The sequence below is a fragment of the Melospiza melodia genome, chromosome 11, assembly GCF_035770615.1.
Source record: "Melospiza melodia melodia isolate bMelMel2 chromosome 11, bMelMel2.pri, whole genome shotgun sequence".
Classification (NCBI taxonomy): Eukaryota; Metazoa; Chordata; class Aves; order Passeriformes; family Passerellidae; genus Melospiza; species Melospiza melodia.
In genome coordinates this window covers 3,315,728-3,335,303 of record NC_086204.1, presented here as the reverse complement: position 1 = coordinate 3,335,303, position 19,576 = coordinate 3,315,728, and the positions used below count along the sequence as shown (strand labels likewise).

General features: G+C 57.0%; 2 protein-coding genes across 2 annotated transcripts; both read right to left on the bottom strand.

The window, feature by feature from the left end:
• Window positions 1-560: 560 nt before the first annotated feature.
• On the bottom strand, window positions 561-12,594 carry RGS5 (regulator of G protein signaling 5). Its single transcript, XM_063165349.1, has 5 exons — window positions 12,460-12,594; window positions 7,452-7,562; window positions 5,214-5,275; window positions 4,919-5,085; window positions 561-4,406 (listed from the first exon to the last, which is right to left on the bottom strand). The coding sequence occupies exons 1-5, from the start codon at window positions 12,501-12,503 to the stop codon at window positions 4,245-4,247; spliced, it is 546 nt and encodes a 181-aa protein (XP_063021419.1). The 5' UTR covers window positions 12,504-12,594; the 3' UTR covers window positions 561-4,244.
• A 3,975-nt stretch (window positions 12,595-16,569) lies between these two features.
• HTATIP2 (HIV-1 Tat interactive protein 2) lies at window positions 16,570-19,074 on the bottom strand. The gene is made up of 5 exons (XM_063165342.1): window positions 18,916-19,074; window positions 18,731-18,838; window positions 18,496-18,633; window positions 17,659-17,720; window positions 16,570-17,074 (listed from the first exon to the last, which is right to left on the bottom strand). Exons 1-5 carry the CDS (start codon window positions 19,072-19,074, stop codon window positions 16,849-16,851), a joined length of 693 nt encoding a protein of 230 aa, XP_063021412.1. The 3' UTR covers window positions 16,570-16,848.
• Window positions 19,075-19,576: the final 502 nt, after the last annotated feature.

Genomic DNA, 19,576 nt, shown 5'->3' with positions numbered 1-19,576 from the left:
GACACCTCCAGCACCATGAGCCTGGGGGATAAAGGGTTTTTATGGGTCCATGCCTTGCCTGGCCACCAGCTGAACATGGGAATTAGCCATCCTCGCCAAGGCTCTGGGGTGAGTGCGAGCCCCCCCTGACAGCTTTGGAGTGGGGAAGATCAAGGAGCCCTTCCCTGATGCAGACGTGTTGCAACCCTGAATGGACAGAACCCATTTTATCCCAAAGCTGAGCCTGTCCCCGGGCCATGCCCTGTGGGTGCAGAGAGCAGGCCTGGCTCTTGCTCAGCCCCAGCTCCAGCTGCTGGAGCCTGAGCTGACCCTGGGAGCCAAAGCCTGAGGCAGCGTAGGACCAGGGGTGCTGTGCTGCACTGGCCTTGGGGTGTTCTCCTGGATCAGCTCCCTGGGGTGATTCCCTTTCCAGTTCACTGAGAAACCACTGCATCATTGCAATATAAGCTCCCAGAGACTTTTGGTCTTGCCAGGGCTTTTGGGTATAAGTTTTGGGAGTGCTCTATAGTGGGTAAGAAAATGCTGCACCTTCAGAACAAAGAGACAAAATGAACAGTCCATTGAGACAGTAGCAGAAATACATGTTTATGTGTGGATTACTGAGTGGTACATGAATATGGGTTAACACAACTCCTCAGTGCACACCATCTCCCCACATCTTCCCCACATGACTATCCCATGGAGAACTCCAGACTGAAAACCTGCAGCTCATGGGTGGGAGGAGCTGATGCGCCCTCCTGCCTTTGCTCCAGCCCTTGGCCACAGCATGCAGCACCCTCCAGGGAGTGACCAAGGCCTGAGGGAAGCCTGGATGAGCTCTGGGACACTTTCAGCCACTGGGCTTTGGCAGTGCCCAAGTCAGGGACTGGGCAGCCCTGGTGGTGCCCAGCCTCAGCACGCAGGGCAAGAGCTGTGTGGTTCTCCCTGTGACTGATGAGGTGCGAGGCTCCATGTCGCTGAAGTCACCATAGGACACACATCAAACCATCCTCTGGTGTCCCTCTGGGGTGTGCAGCAGCAGGGAGCCATTTTCCACGTGTGCCTGTGGCAGGGACTGGGTGCCAGGGTGGCATGGAGGCAGTGCCTGGTGCCCCATGCCCCTGGCTGCAGTGTGGGGCTGCCTTGCCCCACGGCAGAGATAGGGGTCCCTCGAGGGGAACGAGACCTGCCTCCTGCACCAGCCCAGGTGCCAGGATGGCACACAGAGGCCTGTGGCACACAGGTGATCCTGAAGGATGCACCGTTGTGTTCTCTCAGCTGGATGGCCAAGGTTTCCCTCAGGAGGGTCTGGAACAATGCAAAACCCACACACACTCCTCTCTGTGATGGACCCCAGGCACTACATCTTTGTGGTGTGGAAACTCTGCTTTTTGGCTCTCTGACTCTTAGGGGGCCAAGATACCCATGTTACAAGTATATATGTGTGTGCACGTGTATATATGAATACGGGAATACAGATGTACATATTGTGTTATATACTGCTATATATGCCACATTTCACAAGAGCTAGAGTGATAAAATACATGAAGTATCTCCTACCTGAAATATGATGGCTGGCATCAGCCCAATAGCAAATACCTCTGGGCTAATGGAAAGCTGGGCCTGGGGCTGGTACAGGTGTTGTCACCTTTCTGGGCAAGCCTGCTGGAGGAATTAGCCAAATGGCCCTTCTACACAAACACAACTTCCCTAGAGCTCCAAAACGCTTCAGTGGCCACATTTTCTGGCCACCCAGTAGATCACGGGCAGCCCCCAGAGTAGACTTCCAACATTTTAACAGAAATTGAGCCAGGGAGGGGTTGCCAACAGAGCTGTGGCATTTCTCCTGAATCCAGCCTGTGCCTTTCTTTCCAGCACACACATACCCAGACACCTTCTCCCTGCCCCATGTGTCGTTGCTGCAGCAGTGACGTCCCAGGATTTGATGGTGCATAGCAAGAGCCTCCAGCAGCATCCCCACTCTATGGCAGTGGTGGTGGTGGTGGCATTTAACTGTGAAACATGTGAGGGAACCTGGAAATAGCTGCCAAAGGATTAAGCAGAAATGAAAGGTCCAGGTCTTCCTGCAGGGAAGTCTGTTCCGTTTTGCTTTTCTGAGTCATGCTATGAATGAGGAGCTTGAACATGCTGAATCCACTTGAACTGACACCAGTTCATGGAGACTTTGGGAGGGTGCAGGGAGCGTGTGCAGGCAGAGGTGGGGGGAGCACCCTGCAGCAGAGGGGCTGGCCAAGCCCCCCATCCTGCGCCTAGCCCTGCTTCTGCCTCCCCCTTGTTGCCCACTGAACGATGGACACTGCTGGGGGGTCCTGTGCCCTTTTGATGGGACCCTCCTACTGCTCATGGGCTCCCCTGGGCTCTTTAGGTCACCCAAGCCACCCTCTGCATTCACCCCAGGGGAATGCCTGCAAGCATCGACCCTGCTGCTCCAGCACCGACTTTCCCAGGCCTTTTGCTCCAGAGCTTAAAAAAAGAGTCACATTTGTGACTGCCTCCATCCTTCCCCTGCCTCCCCACTCCTGCCCATTTCCTGCTGCTTGGGATGTATTTTTCTTCACTGCCATAGTGACAATGTGTAAATATTTGAGACTGGCGGGGTTTTGATCAGATTTTGAAAGTCTTGAAGAGGCTGGCAAATCCATTGTTTATGTTACTGCATTTTGCTTAGAGTCCCATGACTTGCAGTGAGGCAGAGCAGCCCCGAATGCCCGTGGGCAGCAGGGCCACGGATGTTTTGCTGGCACCTGTCAGGCTGCTGGTTGAAGCAGCTCCTTGCGAGCCATGACCCTGTGGATGATGCACCAGGAAACCAACTCAGGCATGAACCATCTGGGCCCTGTGGAGCAGGGGTTTGTCACATTTCCCTCAAAGCTGAAATGAGATCCTGTGGGCTGCTTTTCATGTATGCCCTTGCCCCTTCCTCAGGTGTGATTTATTCTCTTAGCAGAGGGCTGGCTTTGAATCATTAGAAAGCAGCTAGTCCTTTTTAGAGACAGCCTATGGAAACACATGGCCTGGGTAGAGAGGAGGAGACAGCAGAGAGAGATGCAGGCTACACAAACTCAGCAGGGTCTACATGCTGTTCTAGAAGCCATGGGGCTATTTTTCACGTTTCCAATGGTGGGTGTGTGTTTGGTTTGGGTTTTTCGAATTGGACCTGAACAGCTGGAATTTTAGCTTTCTTTTTCCCCAGCACGTCCTCCCTTCCTCCTGTGCGATGCTGGGTTTGTGCAGGAGCATTGCTTTGGCGTGCCTACCGCAGAGAGAATCAACTGCAACAAGAGAGCCCGTGGCAGCCCCCAGAGCTGCATCCCAGCACACCACGAGGGCTGTGCACTGGGATGTGGCACAGGATGTGCCCTGGCAGCTCAGGGCGCTGTGCAAAGGTTGGAGTGAGCAGGAGTTCGGCGTTGCTAAGCAGTCCCAGTGTTTTGGACCAACAGGTCTCGTTTTATCCTGTTGTTTTTGTATTTAGAGGGAAGCACACAGGCTGACTCCGAGTGGAGCTGCTGGGGAAGAGGTGCCACAGGCTCGCTCTGCTCACCCCTGGTGCCAGCCAGGCATTCCCTGCAGCACCTGCTTCTGCCGTACAGCGGTCCCTGCCCTTCTTGTCACAGTGCCATCCTTGCTGTACGTGTCAGTGTCACTGGTGTCCCTGCCGTGCCCCCGTCCCCAGCCGGCTGTCACTGTGCCTGCTGACTGGCTGCTTTCGGAGGGAAGGTGATGCAAATCAGACAGTGGATGTGTCTCACGTCACCTTGGCCAGGGAGGGGAGCACCTGCAGGTACCTGTGCACTCTCAGCAGCAGCTGGGGAAGGTGGGAGAAGGGAGCGAGCCTGGGCCAAGCCGGCAATATGGGCAACACTGAGGAAAATTGTCATGTTCTAAGGAGCCCTAAGAAGGCAAAATCAGCACCTCGGAGCCTCCAGCTAATGCCAAGCTCCGCAGCATCAGGGATGTGTCAGCTGGCCACAAGGCTCCTGGTCATGGCAGAGCTGGGGCTGCTCCCTCACCCTTCTGCGTCCCAACTCCAGGGAGTTTCTGCAAATTGGTCTTTTGTGGGAGAGGAAAGAGATAGTAAGAGAGGAAACACCAGGACACCGGACAGTCCAAAGCATGGGGGAGAAGCTTAGCAACACCTCTGAGTGCTCTAGGTGGTATCGAGAAAGCAAAGCAGCTGCAGGAGAAGGGGCAGGTGTTTAGAGAGAAGCAGCAGGGATGCCTTGCACAGCCCTGCTGCATTGCTACTTGATTAATTCATGATAAAACTCCGACCGCAAAAATCTGGGCAGGGAGTCTTTTTCCATCAGGGCAAAGATCCTCTTCTGGGCCATGTCAAAGCTGGTTGGTGATGGCTCCACCAGGTTCTTCATGGTCACAGCCTTGGTGAAGTGGTCGATGTTCACCTGTCATGAGAGTGTCAGAGGGATGGGAGCCTGCCTTTGGAGGGCTGAGTGATGGTCTCCCCTCGCCGCTCTGTCCCACCAACAATCACACAAAGGGTGAGGGGAGGGACTGAGGCAGATTCATTTCTCTGGTAGAATTATTGGTGGCAAAGCTGGCAGGATGAGCTCTGTCCTGCTGCAAAGCTAACTTGGGGAGGAAGATGACTGTACATTTTCATCCCTTATGACTGATGTCACGCCTCCATGGGGAGGGTGGGGACAGGCACGTGTTGGGGGTGCCCATGGATGGAGACAGCCCAGCAGAGGCTGAGCATGCAAATAGGGGCTCCAGGGTTGTGAAGGATGGGAGTGCAGCACGTGGGGATGAGGCTGCCCCTTGACAAGGACACAGCCCTCAGACCTCTCAGCCACCACATGAGGTGCCTGCGGCCGTCTCTGTCCTTTGGGATGGAGGCCGACAGGGCTGCGGCCTCATCCCTCCCAGTACCATCTCCTGCCCCATGGCCACTGACCTCTTTGGGTGCCTCAGTCTGGATGAACTCCTCATAGATCTTTTTGGCCTTCTCTGCCATCTTCACAGGGGACTTGGTTTTCTTGTAGTCCTCGCAGGCCACCCAGAACTCGGCGTTCTCCTCGCTGAACTCGGAGCGCAGGAAGCTGCGGAAGCTGGCGAGCCCATCTGGGGGCAAGGGGGAGGGGAGCCCTCACTTCAGCACTGGCAGTGCCAGGGGAGCAAAGCCCCCCCTGAGCACCCCAGGGGACGTGGAAAGAGGGGAGGTGACCAACTGCAGGAAGATGTGAACTTACAGGGGTTTTGCAGGAGCTTCTCCAAGGAATCGCGCCACTGCAGAGCCTCCTCTGGAGAGGGCCTGACGAGAGTAAAGAAAGCCCAGGTGGTCCATGGTTACCCCACAGCCCTGTCTGGGCTCCAGGGTTTTTAATAATTCCTTTGAAAACAGGGAGGAATGGAGTAACACGTTGCAGAGACTTTCAGAGCGGAGGCAGTGGTCTGGGGATGGAATGGGGATGCATCACAGCCCAGGGGAGGGCGACAGCCGAGTGCAGGGAGGGTGAGGATGGCGTGGGGAAGGCGAACTCCCCCGGGCTCGGGCAGAGCTGCGGCGGAGTTGCAGAGCGAGTCCCGTCTGCAGCCACAGGGCTCCTCCTGGCCCGCAGGCGGGAGGGGCGGCTGGGAAGCATCCCTGTGTTTTCCTGCTGGGCTGGGGAAGATGCTCCCGCTGGCCACGGGGGCCCGGTCACTGCGGGCCGAGCCGCGGGGCCGGGTCAGAGCCCTCGGCTCCCACAGCCCGCCCGCCCCGTTCCCACGCCCTGCGCCCCGGCCCCTGGCGCCCTTCCCACCGGGAACCTCCAGCGCTTTCCATCTGCACCGTTTTTCCTCTTTTTTTTTTTTTTTTTTTCTTTAATATACTTTTCAATGCGATGTTTGCAGTAAGACGGAACGGGTTTGTGGGGTTTTTGTTGTTGGTTTGGGTTTTTTGTTGTTGTTTTTTTGCGGCTTTTTGTTGTTTTATTTAAGCCCCGAGGAGTTTCACCAAACTGCCCTGGGCTCCCAGCTCCTTCCCTGCAGCCCTGCCAGGGAGGCCCTCCTGCTCGGCGCTGAGTGCTGGGCTGGCCGAGGACCTTCTCCACCCCTTGAAGGCAGTGGTGCATCTCTTGTTTTGCTGCTGCAGAGGCCACACGTCAGGGCTGAAACCCCTTGGCTGAGCAGAGCATCCCTGGGAGCAGGGAGGGAGAGTGGGCAGGACAGCCTATCCTGCTCCTGGGGGCACAGGAGCTTCAGTGGTGGATCTGGGGGAAGTACAGTGCTGGCGCCCAGCCATGTCACACTGCCCATGTGGCTCCAGCAGGGAGAGGAGAGTGGCAGGAATGCCAGGCTTGCCCAGGGTGGGTACCAGCCCTTACTTGTCACCAAACCATCAGCAGCAGGCACCATGGCAGTGGTTCTTATCCTTCACTTTCTGGACCTTGAACTGTGTTTGCACTTCTGCCAAGGATCAAAGCTATCCCTGCCCCCATGTCCCTGTCAGGTGACTTCTCACCCCAGTGAGGAGGAGAATCACTGCAGCAACCTAACACAAGCCAGATTTCCTGGAAACCACCAAATTCACTTTCCCATTATCTGAATGTCTCTGGGATGATATTAACTGCGAGTGAGATGCTGACAGGTGAATGATGCCAGGGCTGCACAGTGATGCAGTGCAGGAGAAAACAGCTCCTCCAGAGAGCAGGGAGTGGGGAGTGGAGATGTTCTCTGGCTTTCTGCAGGGATGGCTAATGGAGATGGACATGTCTCTGTCACAGAGGCATCTGGGGCACGGCACCGATGGAGTGAGAACCACAAAATCCACCAGGCTCTGCCAGCCCTCCTTGGCACGGGCAGCTCTCGCGGGCAGCGCTGTGTCAGGCGGGCACCGTGCTGGCAAACATCCCCCTGTGTGTTACCCGCTGCACCCTGGATTGGCAGGCAAAATAATTAATGTTTCATTTGCTTTAAATAACGTTGATAAGGCAGTACTATACACCAGCTTGGTGCTGGGGAGCAATGTTCAGGCCAAAGGCCATAGGGTGAGGAGGTCCCATCACCATGAAGCTGCCCCGAGCCAGCCATGCCATGAGGCTGGGCACCCAGCTCAGGGACACACTGCCACCCCAAAGCCGGATGGCTGCAGAGGCTGGCACCTCTGGGTTGAGGCAGGTGACTCAGAGAAGTCCAAGTGCCATATTCCTCTGGGAAAACCTTTATCGAATAACATGAAATCTCACCAAAAGTAAATTGAGTTTCCATGGGAAATCTAGTTTCCATAGAGCTGTATTACCTGACATGTCTCATGCTGCCCTGACATAACTTCTTGAGCCTGCACCTAGCAGGCAGGTCACGAGGAGCGTGCCACAAGCTGCCTGCCATGTAGAGGCTGCTGTGCCGGCCCACAGCAGGGCTCAGCTCCTCTGCATCCCAAAAGGGCTCCTATCCACCCCAGTGGCTGGGCACACATACTGCTGCAGCCCACCCAGTGCAGTACTCACTTCTGGGCCTTGGGTGGCTTCTCTGGCTTCTCGGGGTAGGGGATGATGAAGTCAATGGTTGAGTCAGGCTTCTGGAGCAGTGTGCCCAGCTTCGTCTTGATCTCCTTGGCCCTGCAGCAAGGGAGGAGCAGATACAGGTCAGGCAGAGGAGCAGGGCAGTGGGGCTCTCACAGTCCCTGCTCTGCACCCTCTCTGTAATTAATTCCAGATGAACAAATGGACCTTAATGCTGTAAAGGCTGTGCCTGTCTGCGGCATTTCTAAACAGGCACTGTGCATTAGCGGCAGCTCTTGATCTTGATCTCCTGCTCTGTCCCCATCTGTGGCCAGGATAATTGCATCAGCAGGGCTGTCAGGCTGCTCTGGGGCTGAATTAGGGGCGCGTGTGCCCCGCTCAGTCTCTATAGAGATGAGCTTGAGAGGGGCTGGTGAGGAGCTGAAGGAGCTGCCTTTGGAGAAGAGGCCGTGCTGGGGGATGCCTGCCCCATGGTGCCACCCCACACTGTGCCACCAGCACACGCTGCTGACGGCGCTCAGAGCCCTGAGAGAGATACACAGCATGTTTGTCAGTAATACTTAAGCCTTATATCTGCAATGGGAAGGGTCCTGTAAGCAGGCACCTCCTGGGTGCTGCCTTCTCTGGGCAGAGAGGGAAAAAATGTCTCAGGAGCTGAAGACTGCCAAAGGCTGACTGCCACTTCCCATTGCACCAAGGCCATGCTCTAGACCTGCATTTGGAGGATGCAGAGAAAACAGGGGGTCCTGGGGCTTGGCAGTAGGCCCAGCTGTCTCCCAAAATGTTCCCTTTCATGCAGGACAAGAAGTAATTAGGTCCTGAGCATCTAAAACTGCTAAGGAGGCTGCCCCCTAGCCCACTGCAGCTCAGGGGTGGCAGCAAGAGCAGGCTGAGCTTTTGCAGGGAGCACTCAGGTGTACTGTGTGAGGCTGAAGAAATGAAGGAGTGAAAACAGACACCCCTCGCCACCCCCAGTCCCCACCTTTGCAGGGCAGGGCTTTTCCCTGGCACAGCAACATTTGGTGGCTTCCAGGTTATCTTGCTGGCACAGGAGGTGAAGGAGAGGGGACAGACAGCTCCTCACGGGCTGGGCTGAGCTTTCGGCATGGCTGGCAAAGCTGGACGGCAGCTCCCTGCAGGGCTCCCTGCAATTTTCCTCTCTGCTGTTTATTTTCACAAGCCCTCTGTGGATGATCGCTCCATTGCTATGTCTGCTATTTCATTTCAATTCCTTTGATTTTTTTCCCTCCTCGTAAAACTCTCTCTCTCTCTCTCTCTCTGTGTTTTGGTTTCCACCCACCAGTCCCCGCGGGTGACATTTGGAGACCTGGCACAGGGGTGTCTGCTCTGCTCTGCTCTGCTCCCTGCCAGCTGCCTGCCCCCTGTTTCTGCTGCAGAAAGCTGCCTGTGAGCAGCCACCCTTGCTGCAGGTGGGCAGCAGGACCAGGCAGAGGGAGCAGCCCAGCCTGGGGCTGCAGGGGCCGCCTGCAGCGGGTGTGCAGCACGGAGACCCAGCTGCTGTCATGGACAGCGTCGGCAGCTACAGGGACACTTCCCATTGCCAGTGCTTCTGAGGAAACCTGAACCTTGGAGAGCTCAAGACCTCAGGAAAAGGGTGACAAGGTCACCATGCTCCCACACAGAGCGTCTGGGATGCTGCCCTTCATCCTGCTGTAAGTAAACAAGTAAAATGCAGACAAGTGCTCCGAGCCAGAGCTGGCCCTTGATGTCCTGGGGCCAGCTCTCCGGCAAGCCTCAGCTGCCCCTTGGCACCCTGCTGGCCAGTGCTGCTACACTGGGACCACCTGGCATGGCCCTGACCCATGGGGATGGCACAGCTGTAGGGATGGGGAGCAGGTGAAGTGGGCAGCCCCTTAACACCAAAGCAGTGGGTGGGTGCAGAGGGAGCCACAGGAAAGCTGAGGGGACAGGCTGGCCTCTCCCTTGACTCTCCTTTCCCAGGCATCTGCACCTGTGGCCACAGGTGCCTGCAGGAAGGGGACACATGGGCTCAGGGAGCATCTCTCAGGAGGGGCTGAGCAGAAATGCTGGGCGCCACCTTGTCCCTCTCGCAGTGCTCGAGAGGGATGAGTCAGGATGTTGCCAGGACCAAGCCCCTGCCAGTGCCAGGTGCTGTGCAGCAGGGACAGTCCCTTCCAAGCAGCTGCACTACGTGTCCCATCACGGGCGGCTCGTCTGGCAGGAGCAGGGGGGAGCAGCAGCAGAGGGGCCGGGGGCTGCCGTTGGAAGCAAGGACAGTGGATACCAGGAGTTCCTGAGCAGGCAGAGGGATAACACGAGCTGTGCTGGGAGTGGGGGCACCCAGAGTCAAACTCAGCCCATGATGACCCAAGGAGCTAGGAAGACAGACAGGAGCAGGACTCTGCTGCTGTTGGAGCAGCCCCTGGGGACCCCATGCCCTGGTGCAGATGAGGCCAACACCTACACGAGGTCTGGATGCAGCTGATGGCAGCTTTCACACAGCAAGTGCTCAGACCTTGCCCAAAGCCCTGCTCTCTGATTCCCATCCCCTGACAGCGACTCTTGGCCGAGAGTGCCAGGCTCAAGAGGCACTGAGGCCCCAGCAGCCCCATCCTGCTCCATCCCGGGGTGCTGCCAAGGGACCCCAGCAGATGCCCAATCTGCTGGAGCCCTGCAGGTGTGGGGACAGCAGCAGGAGCCTTCCCTGGCAGGGGACCTGCCTGACATCTGTAGAGACAGCAGAGACAAGGAAGGTGGTTAAAGGGAAGCAAGGAAGTGCAGGAGCGAGCTGAAAGCCTGCAGGCTGAGGGAAGGAAGGGCTATTTAAAGACACCATCCTGGCGTCCTCCAGCAGATGGATTACAAGCTATCAAGCAAGGCTTCAGGGAAGGCTAAACAGCAGGAGGAAAAAGGCAGCTATAAACAAAAAAGGCATCTTTTAAAGAAAAAAACCCCAGCCAAGTGAGAAAAAGCAAGAGGACTGTAAATGGTGGAAGGTCAACTGTGAGAACATATGGGAGCAAGCCAAGAAAAAGTCTGAGAAATAGCTTCCAAGAAGCATTAATAGAAAATATGGGCTCTGTCAAACATATCAAGGACAAGAAGGGCTGCTGGGGAGGGCCAGGAGAGACTCCAGCTTTAAAAGTGAAACAAAAATAGAAGCTCAAAGGAGTTTAAAGCCATAGCTGAAAGCTAAAGGTGGTGCTGTGCCTGAGGGCAGGGAGGGGGCAGGAGAAATGTCCCTTCACCTGCAAAAGCCTCCCCGAGGGGATTTGAGGAGCCACAGAGCTGCAAGAGTGATGCTGTACGGGCATGTCAGTGGCAGCTGTGTCAGACCCGTGGTGGACACATGGACAAATATGGTCTATTGGAGAGGAGTCAAGGCTCTTCTGGCCCTAGGAAGAGATTCCTTTCAACCTATCATGCCTGTCTGAAGAGGCCAGAAAACACAGAAGGCAGCTGTGGGGGGAGCAGCTCCTTGGGTGGGCAGGTGCAGAGGGAGGTGAGTCCATGGACGGCATGTGGGGAAGGGAGCACACACCTGTGGGGATGTGCTGGGGAAGGCGGGCTTGCAGCTGCCTTCAGCCGCTCTGGGAAGGGGTCAGTGGCGAGCAGCAGATACCAGAGCTTGGGAACGAGCTGGAAGTAGCTGCAGGAGGGTCTGTGACACAGCAGTGCAGCAGCTGGGAAGAGCAATCCAACGTGATGCGCAGGGGACAAATGCAGTCCTAACTCTGCGTGTCAAAGTGTGAATGCAGCCTTCAAGAGTGAGGATTTGAGGGTACAGCAGATGAAAACATCAGCATAGCAGGACTGGGAGAAGATCTTTATTAAGAAAATTTACTGTTAAAAAGTGTCAGAAGAGTGGCAACAAGGATGATAGCAGAGCAGAAACGTGGATCACCCACATGAAACTGGAAGAGTGCTCTTGGCTGCCCATGGCGCAGGAGACTGCAGGGGAGCAGGCAAGGTCGGCATGCATTCAGGAGCATCACAGAAAGACAAGTTTCCAACAACAAAACCATCACAGGCCTGTGCTCCTGTTTGTGCCTGTGGTGAGAATTTGCCTTTTGGGCAAGCGGCATCAGCCCTCAGTGGCACAATTTCAGCTGGAGCTTCTCTGGAGCTCCTCTCAGGGCAGTGAATTTCCCACTGTCAGTCTCATCCAAAAACCAGGGCTAAGGCATTTGCAGGTGTGGGAACCCTCACTGAGGAATTCACTTGAGTCTATTCCTAAATTTCCCCCTTAGGTGAAGCATTGAGTGCCCTGCTGCTGCAGTGAGACCTCAGGTGCTTGCACCTCTGCTTCTCACTGGACCCCCTCCAAAGCCATGGGAGCAGAGGAGAGGACAGGTTCCAATCAGCATGGAAATGGCGAGGGGCTGGAGCCCGCCTGAGCTCCCAAGGGGTTGTGAGGAGCCTTTGCCACCATCAGGGGCAGGTTGTGGGGCAAGAACCAGGGTGGACAGCGATGGAGATGAGGATGGGTGCCACAAGGGGGGCAGAGCTGGTGCCCTGTACAGGGCTGAGCCTTGTGAGAGGGGCCAGCTCTGGCTATTCCACGTGTCAGTGGCACGCAGGCAATTCAAAGAGGATCGTGAGGCACTTTGGAGAGACAGGGCTGTTTCCACCTCAGAAAGGCAAAACCTCTGTCCTGATGTTTTCCTCCTGTCCTCCCCGTGTTGTGTGGAAATTGATAAGATCCGAGGACGAAGCGCTCCTGCCCAGAACGGTGGAGGGCTGGGTTTGGAGCAGCCCAAACTCGCGCAGCAGAACGACTCCCAGGGCAGAGTGGGGAGCTCGGGACCGAGCCAGCGCTCATCCCTCCGAGGAACCTCAGCCGCTGCGCCACCCCAGCCAGCTTCCCTTCCCTGCCCGCTCAGAGCTGGGTCCTGGCAGTCCCCACGAGCGATGCCCATCGCGGGTGTGCTGCAGGAGGGCCCCTGTGCCCCTCAGAGCCCCGCGGGCAGGCAGCCCCGGCATCCATCCCGCGCCTCCCGGCCGCTCTCACCTCTCCAGGCACGTGTGGGGCAGCGCCGCTAACCCTTTGCACATCTTGGCAGGCTGTAGCTCCCTGGGCCGCGAGAAGGGTGCGAGCGACGGCCGAAGCGGCAGCAGAGGCTCCGGCTGCAGCCCGGCCGCCTCCCTCGCTCCTATATAGCGCCGCGGCTGGAGCCCCGCCAGCCCCGCGTCCAGTGCCGGCCCCGCCGGCTGCTGGGCTGTGCCTTCTTCCCTCTCAGCTCACGCAGCGGGGGAGGAAAATGGGCATTTGCTGGGGTGAGATCAGGTAATGGAATTGGAAGGGCCAAGCTGAGGTTTAGGGGACTTCAGGAAGCCCACAGCGTTTCTTTTAATGATTCATCAGGCTGCAGGTCAAGTATTTAGAAGAGCCAGGTAGAAATGCTTCGTTCAAGTGAGATTTTTCGAGTGAAAAATGGAACTTTAAGAAAAATAAAAATGCTTGTGAGAAGTCTTGCTGTTGATTTCTAGGCAGTGGCTAATGTCAAATATCCACTGCTTCAACAATGGTGGTGGCTATCGGTGACTTTAGTTTCAGACCTTGGCTCCTGGGGGACTATGAAAATGTGCCTCTCTGTGCTTTGTTTAACACTGGGAGCTGGGAATAGGGACTTTGCTCCCTACCTGGCTGTCCACACCCAGGGGCACTAACAGCCACCGTTTTCCTGGGTAAAACCCAGGGTTACATTGAAGCTCAGCTCTTGGTCCCCTTTCCCTTGTGCTGTGTCAGAGATGTGCCTGCCTGGCTCTGGCTTCTGGCTGGATTTTGCACCTCTTGTGGGATTATGCAGCAACACACTGCCTGTGTTCAGGCATCTGAGTAAGTGAAAGCTGGAAGTCTGCCGGAAACTGTGCCTCCCTGGAGAGCTCGGCCTGGCTTTGTGCTGGTCTGTAGTGGAAACTGAATGAAAAAAAGTACAGCTAACAATTTCAGAGGATGAGATGCTCAGATAATAATGGCTTGGGCCGATTACAGCCCCCAAGATGCACTCGGGCAAGGGGTCAGAGCCAGGGTGTGGTGGGCTGCCCTTCCCTCTGCTGGCATGGAGGTGCCCACCAGCCTCCCTCGTGTCCCACAGAGTGGGGAAGGGAAGAGCAGCACCCACAAGGGATGGAGGTCCTTTACTCTTCCAGGCTGTTCTCATTCTGCCCTGTTCTCAAAGGACTCAGGAGGAGCTCGGAGGTGCCTCACCCCCATCTCCCAGCAGCTGGGGTGCAGCCCCGGCTCTCTGGAGGAACATAGCCTTGCAAACTGCACCTTTGCTGGGCTGTGCCAGTGCCCTTGGGGCCACAGAGCTCATCAGGGATGTCACCGGGATGTCACTGAGTGCCACCTCAGAGGCTGTTCTGAAGAGCCCCTTTGAAGCGTGGTGCTGTTTGCAGGAGGCTGCGCTGGCTGCTCAGGCAGGGAAGGCGGTGGCAGCGCGGGCTGGGCAAGAGGGGCTGGTGGCTCTCACAGCTCAGGGCTGGCAGGGACTGCAGGGCCAGGGCACTCCTGGGCAACCCCCACTGCTGAGCCCTTGGCAGGGCAGCGTCCTTCCATCACCAATCTTCTGTAATAAAGCCAGCACGGGAACCCCGGGAGAATGTGGCTCTGTGGGACCAGGTGCTCTGCGCTACTGCTGCCTCTGAGCACCCTTCCCTGCTCTGCTCTCCCGCCAGCTGCAGCCAGGGCCGTGCACCCTTGGAAATCCCAGAGCCCCGCCAGGTGTGCCAAGCACTCGGCTCCGTCTCTGCGGGCTCCTGCTGCTCACAGAACCTGGAGCTCTCCCCAGTGAGAACCCCTGGAGGGACTGGGCCTCTTCCCTGCAGACTTTAGCCTCCTCCACCTCCTTCAGCCCTAGGTGAGCGAATCCTCTCTGCCGTAATTCAGTGACCAGTGGTCTAAAATCTCTTCTAAAGCTCTGGGGTGGGGGTTTAAGGAGTGCGCAGAGCAAATTGGGCAACTGAGGTCCAAAGTGTGTGAGGAAACTCCATGTGGGAGGGTGATAAGGAAGCTATACTGTGTGCTGGGATTGCAGCTGAGCATTTTAACACAGATTTATCTGAAACACTGAAAAAGAAACCTTTACCACTGAGCAGAAACAAGGGTTACACAGAAATAGCTTGCATTTTCCACAGAGTTTTGTCCAGCAAGAAATGTTTGTTTTGTGTGTTTCAAAGCTTTGGAGTGCTAAGAAAATATTTCCAATAAGAAACTACACAGACCTTCCTCATCTTCCCACGACAGCCTAATTTCTTTAAGAGCCCTTCTGGGAGAGCTTTTTGGAGATCTGAGTGCACTCTGAGGAGCAGATTTTCTTGTGTACACAATGGCTGGTTTCCTCCAAGAGGGATCCAGGCTTGTGCCTTGCAACTGACCCCTCAAAAGCCACATGGAATCTCCATTACACCCAATTTATCCTTGGCCCTGTTATTTCCAGACTCTATGATCCTTTCTAGCAACGTGCCTTTTACAGAAGGCAGCCTAGCTGCTTTGCTGTTTCCTGGTTCCCACTGGAACTTTTTAAGAACTAGCATCATATTTAATAATATTGACCTTTTGGTAAAGGGATCACTGCAATTGCCACCCAGGAGAGTATTTGGACATTCATCTGAGCGCTCCTTTTGGCTGACTTAACCATGGGTTCTAAAAATAGTGTTAAAAAATATTTTTTTCCCCTGCATGCTTTGGGACAGTCATGCAAATGTGTGCCCCCTAAGGAATGATGGTAGTGTGAGCTCCCTAACAGCAAAGGGCAGTGCAAGTAACTCAGCAAGGCTTTCTTTGATGGCTCATTCCTTCCTATAGAGCCTGATCACATCCTGTCCTTGAGCCTCCCTGGAGAACTTTCTGCTTCTCACATAGCCATAATTCATCTTTATGCCTTTAGGATGCTTTCTCACATCTTCTGTGACTCGCTTTCCACCTGGTTTTTCCAGAGCTTGAATTCCTTTTTTTTTTTATTCTCTCATCTCAATTTTCCCTTCTTTAAGGTCCTGCCACTTCAGATGTTCATTTGCACTCCCTCATATAAGCACGTGCCCTTTTAATAAAAATCTCTTTGAGCGTTGAGCGCACCATGCCTGTGTAACCCAGTGTTGCAGGCGACCAGCCTCTGTGCTCCTCATACTTGCGTGATGCTGACCAGCCTAGCTCTCATTTCCCTTTGTGCACTGCTCTCAAGGCATTGTTTTGCTCTCACTGGGACAGTCTTTATCAGTAGCTGTGGCCTCTTTGAACTGAGCCCCTCACGTGGCTGAGGAGTTGCCTAGGTGCAGGCCTACACTGTCTCACTGCCTGCACCAACTTCCTGAGGCCCAAGCCAACGATGGAAATGCTTGTGTAGAAGGAGGAGATGAGATCTAGGCTCCCTCCGTTTGCCACATCCAAGTCACTGACACAGGAGCCGTGGGTGAGGTCAGAGAATCCTGGAAAGCAGCGTTACCCGGAGCACTGGGACTCTGGCCAGCAGGGAACTTGGGAGTCACGTATGTTCTGCATCCCCTGTGGGGAGCCACCGAGTTCCTCGACCCCGAGCACGAGGCCTGAGAGCAGCCGGGGCCTGGGACACTGCCCGGCTCCTCGTGCCTGCTCCCCTTCTGGCACCTGGGCAGGAGCAAGCCCCCTGCATGGTGTGCACAGGGCTGACCTCAACTTTTGCACACGCAGAGCACTCCTGGGAAAACGGGGCTGGGCTCAGGCTCTTTCGTGCCTGCAAGGAAAGCCCAGAGGGACGGGCGTTTGCCAGTACTTGCATGGTGTTTCTGTGACTACAGGTACCAAGTGGCAGGCCAGGTGTGAGCAGCAGTGTCCCTAGAGCCCTGCACCCTGAGCAGATGAGCCCAGCAGTGTCTGCACAGACCTGCTGCAGGCAGAGCCACCACTCCTGGCGCCTCAGCAGCTGCTGCTGAGCATCCAGGAGCTCTGCTATCCAAACAGCACTGGTGCCACCATGTGCTCTGTCAAGTGCAGCCTCCACACAGGCAGCTGCCTTCCTGTGCCTGTCACCTGTCTGTGAGCATTCTCTGAAGTGACACGATCTGAGCACATGAGGCTGAGGCTGGGTTATTGACACGTGAGTGACAGACATTATTTCAACACAAAGCCGGCACAACCAGATCAGTCACAGGGTTTTATTCAAGGCCTGGATTACATCATCTTTACCCGTATTTGTATTATGGATCCAGGCAGCAGAGCACATTGTTTATCCCCACCCAGCAGCCAGCACCTGCATTTTTGATCCCTTGAGAGAATCAGCCAAAGTGCAAAGAAGTGGATGTACCTCTGGCTCCACGCTAGCCATGCAAGCACCCCACACCTCTCCCATGTGTGCGTTCATCCTCAGCCCAGAGAGCATCTGAAGAGTGAACCAAGCTCCTGCGCGTCATCCCTGCTGCCCTATGTGCCCTGCTGTGGCACTGCCTTTCCTAGCTCATGGATGGCCCTGTTCTCCAGCACCTTTACCTTGCCCTCTCCTGGCTGCAGTGCACAGGCCACCATAGCCCTGGCCACCATTTCCACGGGCACTGAGTAAGCGGTGGGGAACAGCCGAGCCACAGCGCCCAAGAACTGCTGGGCTATCCACTCCATGGGCCGGGACTCCTGGCGCCTGCACAGCAGCACCCTGCAGAGCAAGCAGGTGAGGTGGGTCAGCATGAAACAATCCACGGTGAGAGCCAGAGACTGAGTTCTCCAGCTGCACCAGGGCCCAGACAGGCTCCCTGAACTGACACGGGCTTTGGGGTCTTGACAGGGTCATGGAATGTGACAGAGCTGAGCCCTCGGACACTAAACTCCTATCCCCACTGTGCTGATGAGGGCAGAATTCCAGTTCTCCTAGGTATCAAGAGCACAGTACACCGGAAAGGACACAGGGGAGTGTTCCCTCTCCATACAGTCAAGGTCCATCTGGAGCTAAGCTCTGACCTATGTGCCTCAACCAATGCTTTCAGCCCAAAGCTCCTGTCCTTGCATGGTGCATGGCACTAGCAGTGGAATGGGTCATAGGAAACTGCAGAGATTGCTCCCTGCAGCACTGGGAAGCAATCTGCTCATCCATGAGCTGCATTTGCTGCTGCTGGCATTCTTCACTTCCCTCCCCAGCCCTACCCTCATGTATCCTTTCTCTTCCTCCATCTCCCATTGAAGCATTTCCCTGCTGCCCTGGCAACCCTGCACCCTGTGCCCTCCCTCCTCCACACTACTCACGCTGGCCGGAGAATGGTACAGTGATCAAAACCAACAGCCTGGACCAGGTTTTCCACTTCTCCCTGTCAGAGCAGCCAGGCAGGACGAAAGGAGACAAGGATGACTGCAAGCACCATCCCTGCCACCCCCATGAACAGTCAGGAGAGGGCTGCTGAGCCGAGGGCAGGGTGGCACTAACACACACGTGAGGCTGGAGCAGGCCAGGCAGGGATCAGCTCTCCAGGCCAGGCAGCCGGGGCAAGGGCCCGTGGTGGACACGGACCACGGCTCAGCAGTGCACCCTTGCAACCATCACTAAACTGTGCTAAACTGCAACAGGCTGCTCTGGAGAGCATCTGGACTCAGCATCCAGCCTGGGGATGGATCCAGGTGGCACAAGGCGCTGGCAGGCAGCTCTGAGTCCAGCAGGTGTTGGGAGCTGCAGCACACAACACATGGACAAAAAAGCTTTTGCGACGGGTGTGGTCCTCCCTGGGGAGCCTGCAGGCCTTCCCTCAGGAGATAGTTCATGTCTCACCTGGCCAAAGCCCTGAGCTTCCCACATAGCTGTGAAGCTATACCAACTTAAGGCTGGGGAACTGTTGTTGGGCTGGAGACCCCAGCAGATGTTTCTGGAGTTTGAGGAGGGAGGCAGACGCTGCATGCAGGTGTTGTGCTGCTTTATAAGAAGCCAGTTGCACAGCTGTCCAGCCAACCCCCTCTCTGTTCCCACAGCAGCAGGAGGCCCCCCAGAGCCATTTGCATCTCTAAACCTCAGCTCTTGCTTGCTTCCCGAACCTCCTGGCATCCCATGATTCCTGCACGAGCATCAGGAGCCCACCCCAGCAGCCCCCTCACCTTCACGCGGAGGTAGAGGAAGCGGCTCTGTGCGTCTGCCCCCCGGGAGGACTGCAGGATAAAGTGCTTGCAGCCCCCTGCCCGCGCCAGCTCGGCTGCCTGCGCCACGTAGTCCCGATCCACACGGACAAAGCCATCCTGCGGGGAGAGGGGAGGGTCAGCGGGGCAGGGAGCGGGCAGGGGAGGGGACAGGCGGGACCCCTGCTCGCCCGGGGCTCAGGGGGTCCCCACTCACTGCGCCAGCCTTGGCCCTGGTAGTGCCCAGGCAGCAGAAGCCCACGTCGTGTCCCTGGAAGGCGGCGGCGTGCTCGCCCAGCCGCTCGAAGTCCACCACCGCCTGCTCCTGCGGGAAGGCCGAGGGTCAGCGCCGCCGGCCCGCTCCCCGCCGCCACGGCCAGCCCTGTCCCCCGGCCCGCGCACCACGGCCGCCTCCGCCTCGCCCAGGCTCAGCCGGCGCCGCCCGATCAGCGTGACCCGGGCGAAGGCCCGCCGGGCCAGCAGCTCCCGCAGCAGCACCCGGCCCGTCTCCCCGGAGGCGCCCAGCACGAAGCAGCTGCTGCCGGCGCCCGCCGCCGCCATGCCGAGAGCAGCGGGCGGGGCCGGGCCGGGAGCGGCTGCGCGGCCGCGCTTCGGCTCCGCGGGCGGGCGCTCCGTGCCCGGGCAGCCGCGGGCGGGCGCCACACCGGGCCGTTGCCGGGGCCCGGGCGGGGCTGTCGGGGCGGGGGCGGCCCAGGGACCCCCGCTCAGCCCGGGCGCTGCTGAGGGAAGGTGCCCCTTGGCCGGTCCCCGCGGGCTGTTCCTGCAGTGACAGGACAGAACGCCCCCCGAGGATCCCTGCGCCCACCCCGCTCAGGCGGAGGGGATGCGAGCTGGAGGGATGCTCGAAGGGGTCTGTGACCTGTGCGGCGGCTCCTCTCCAAACCCCGCTGTGCTCAGCACGTGGTGCCGGCCGGGGTGCTCCGGAGCTCTGTCCCCTGGGCAGGAGGTGGGTCACTCCCCGCCGGGCAGCATTGCAGTGACTCCACTGTGAAGCAGTCCCTGGTGCCTGCCTGAAGAGCAAGGAGATGAAGCCCATTTCCTT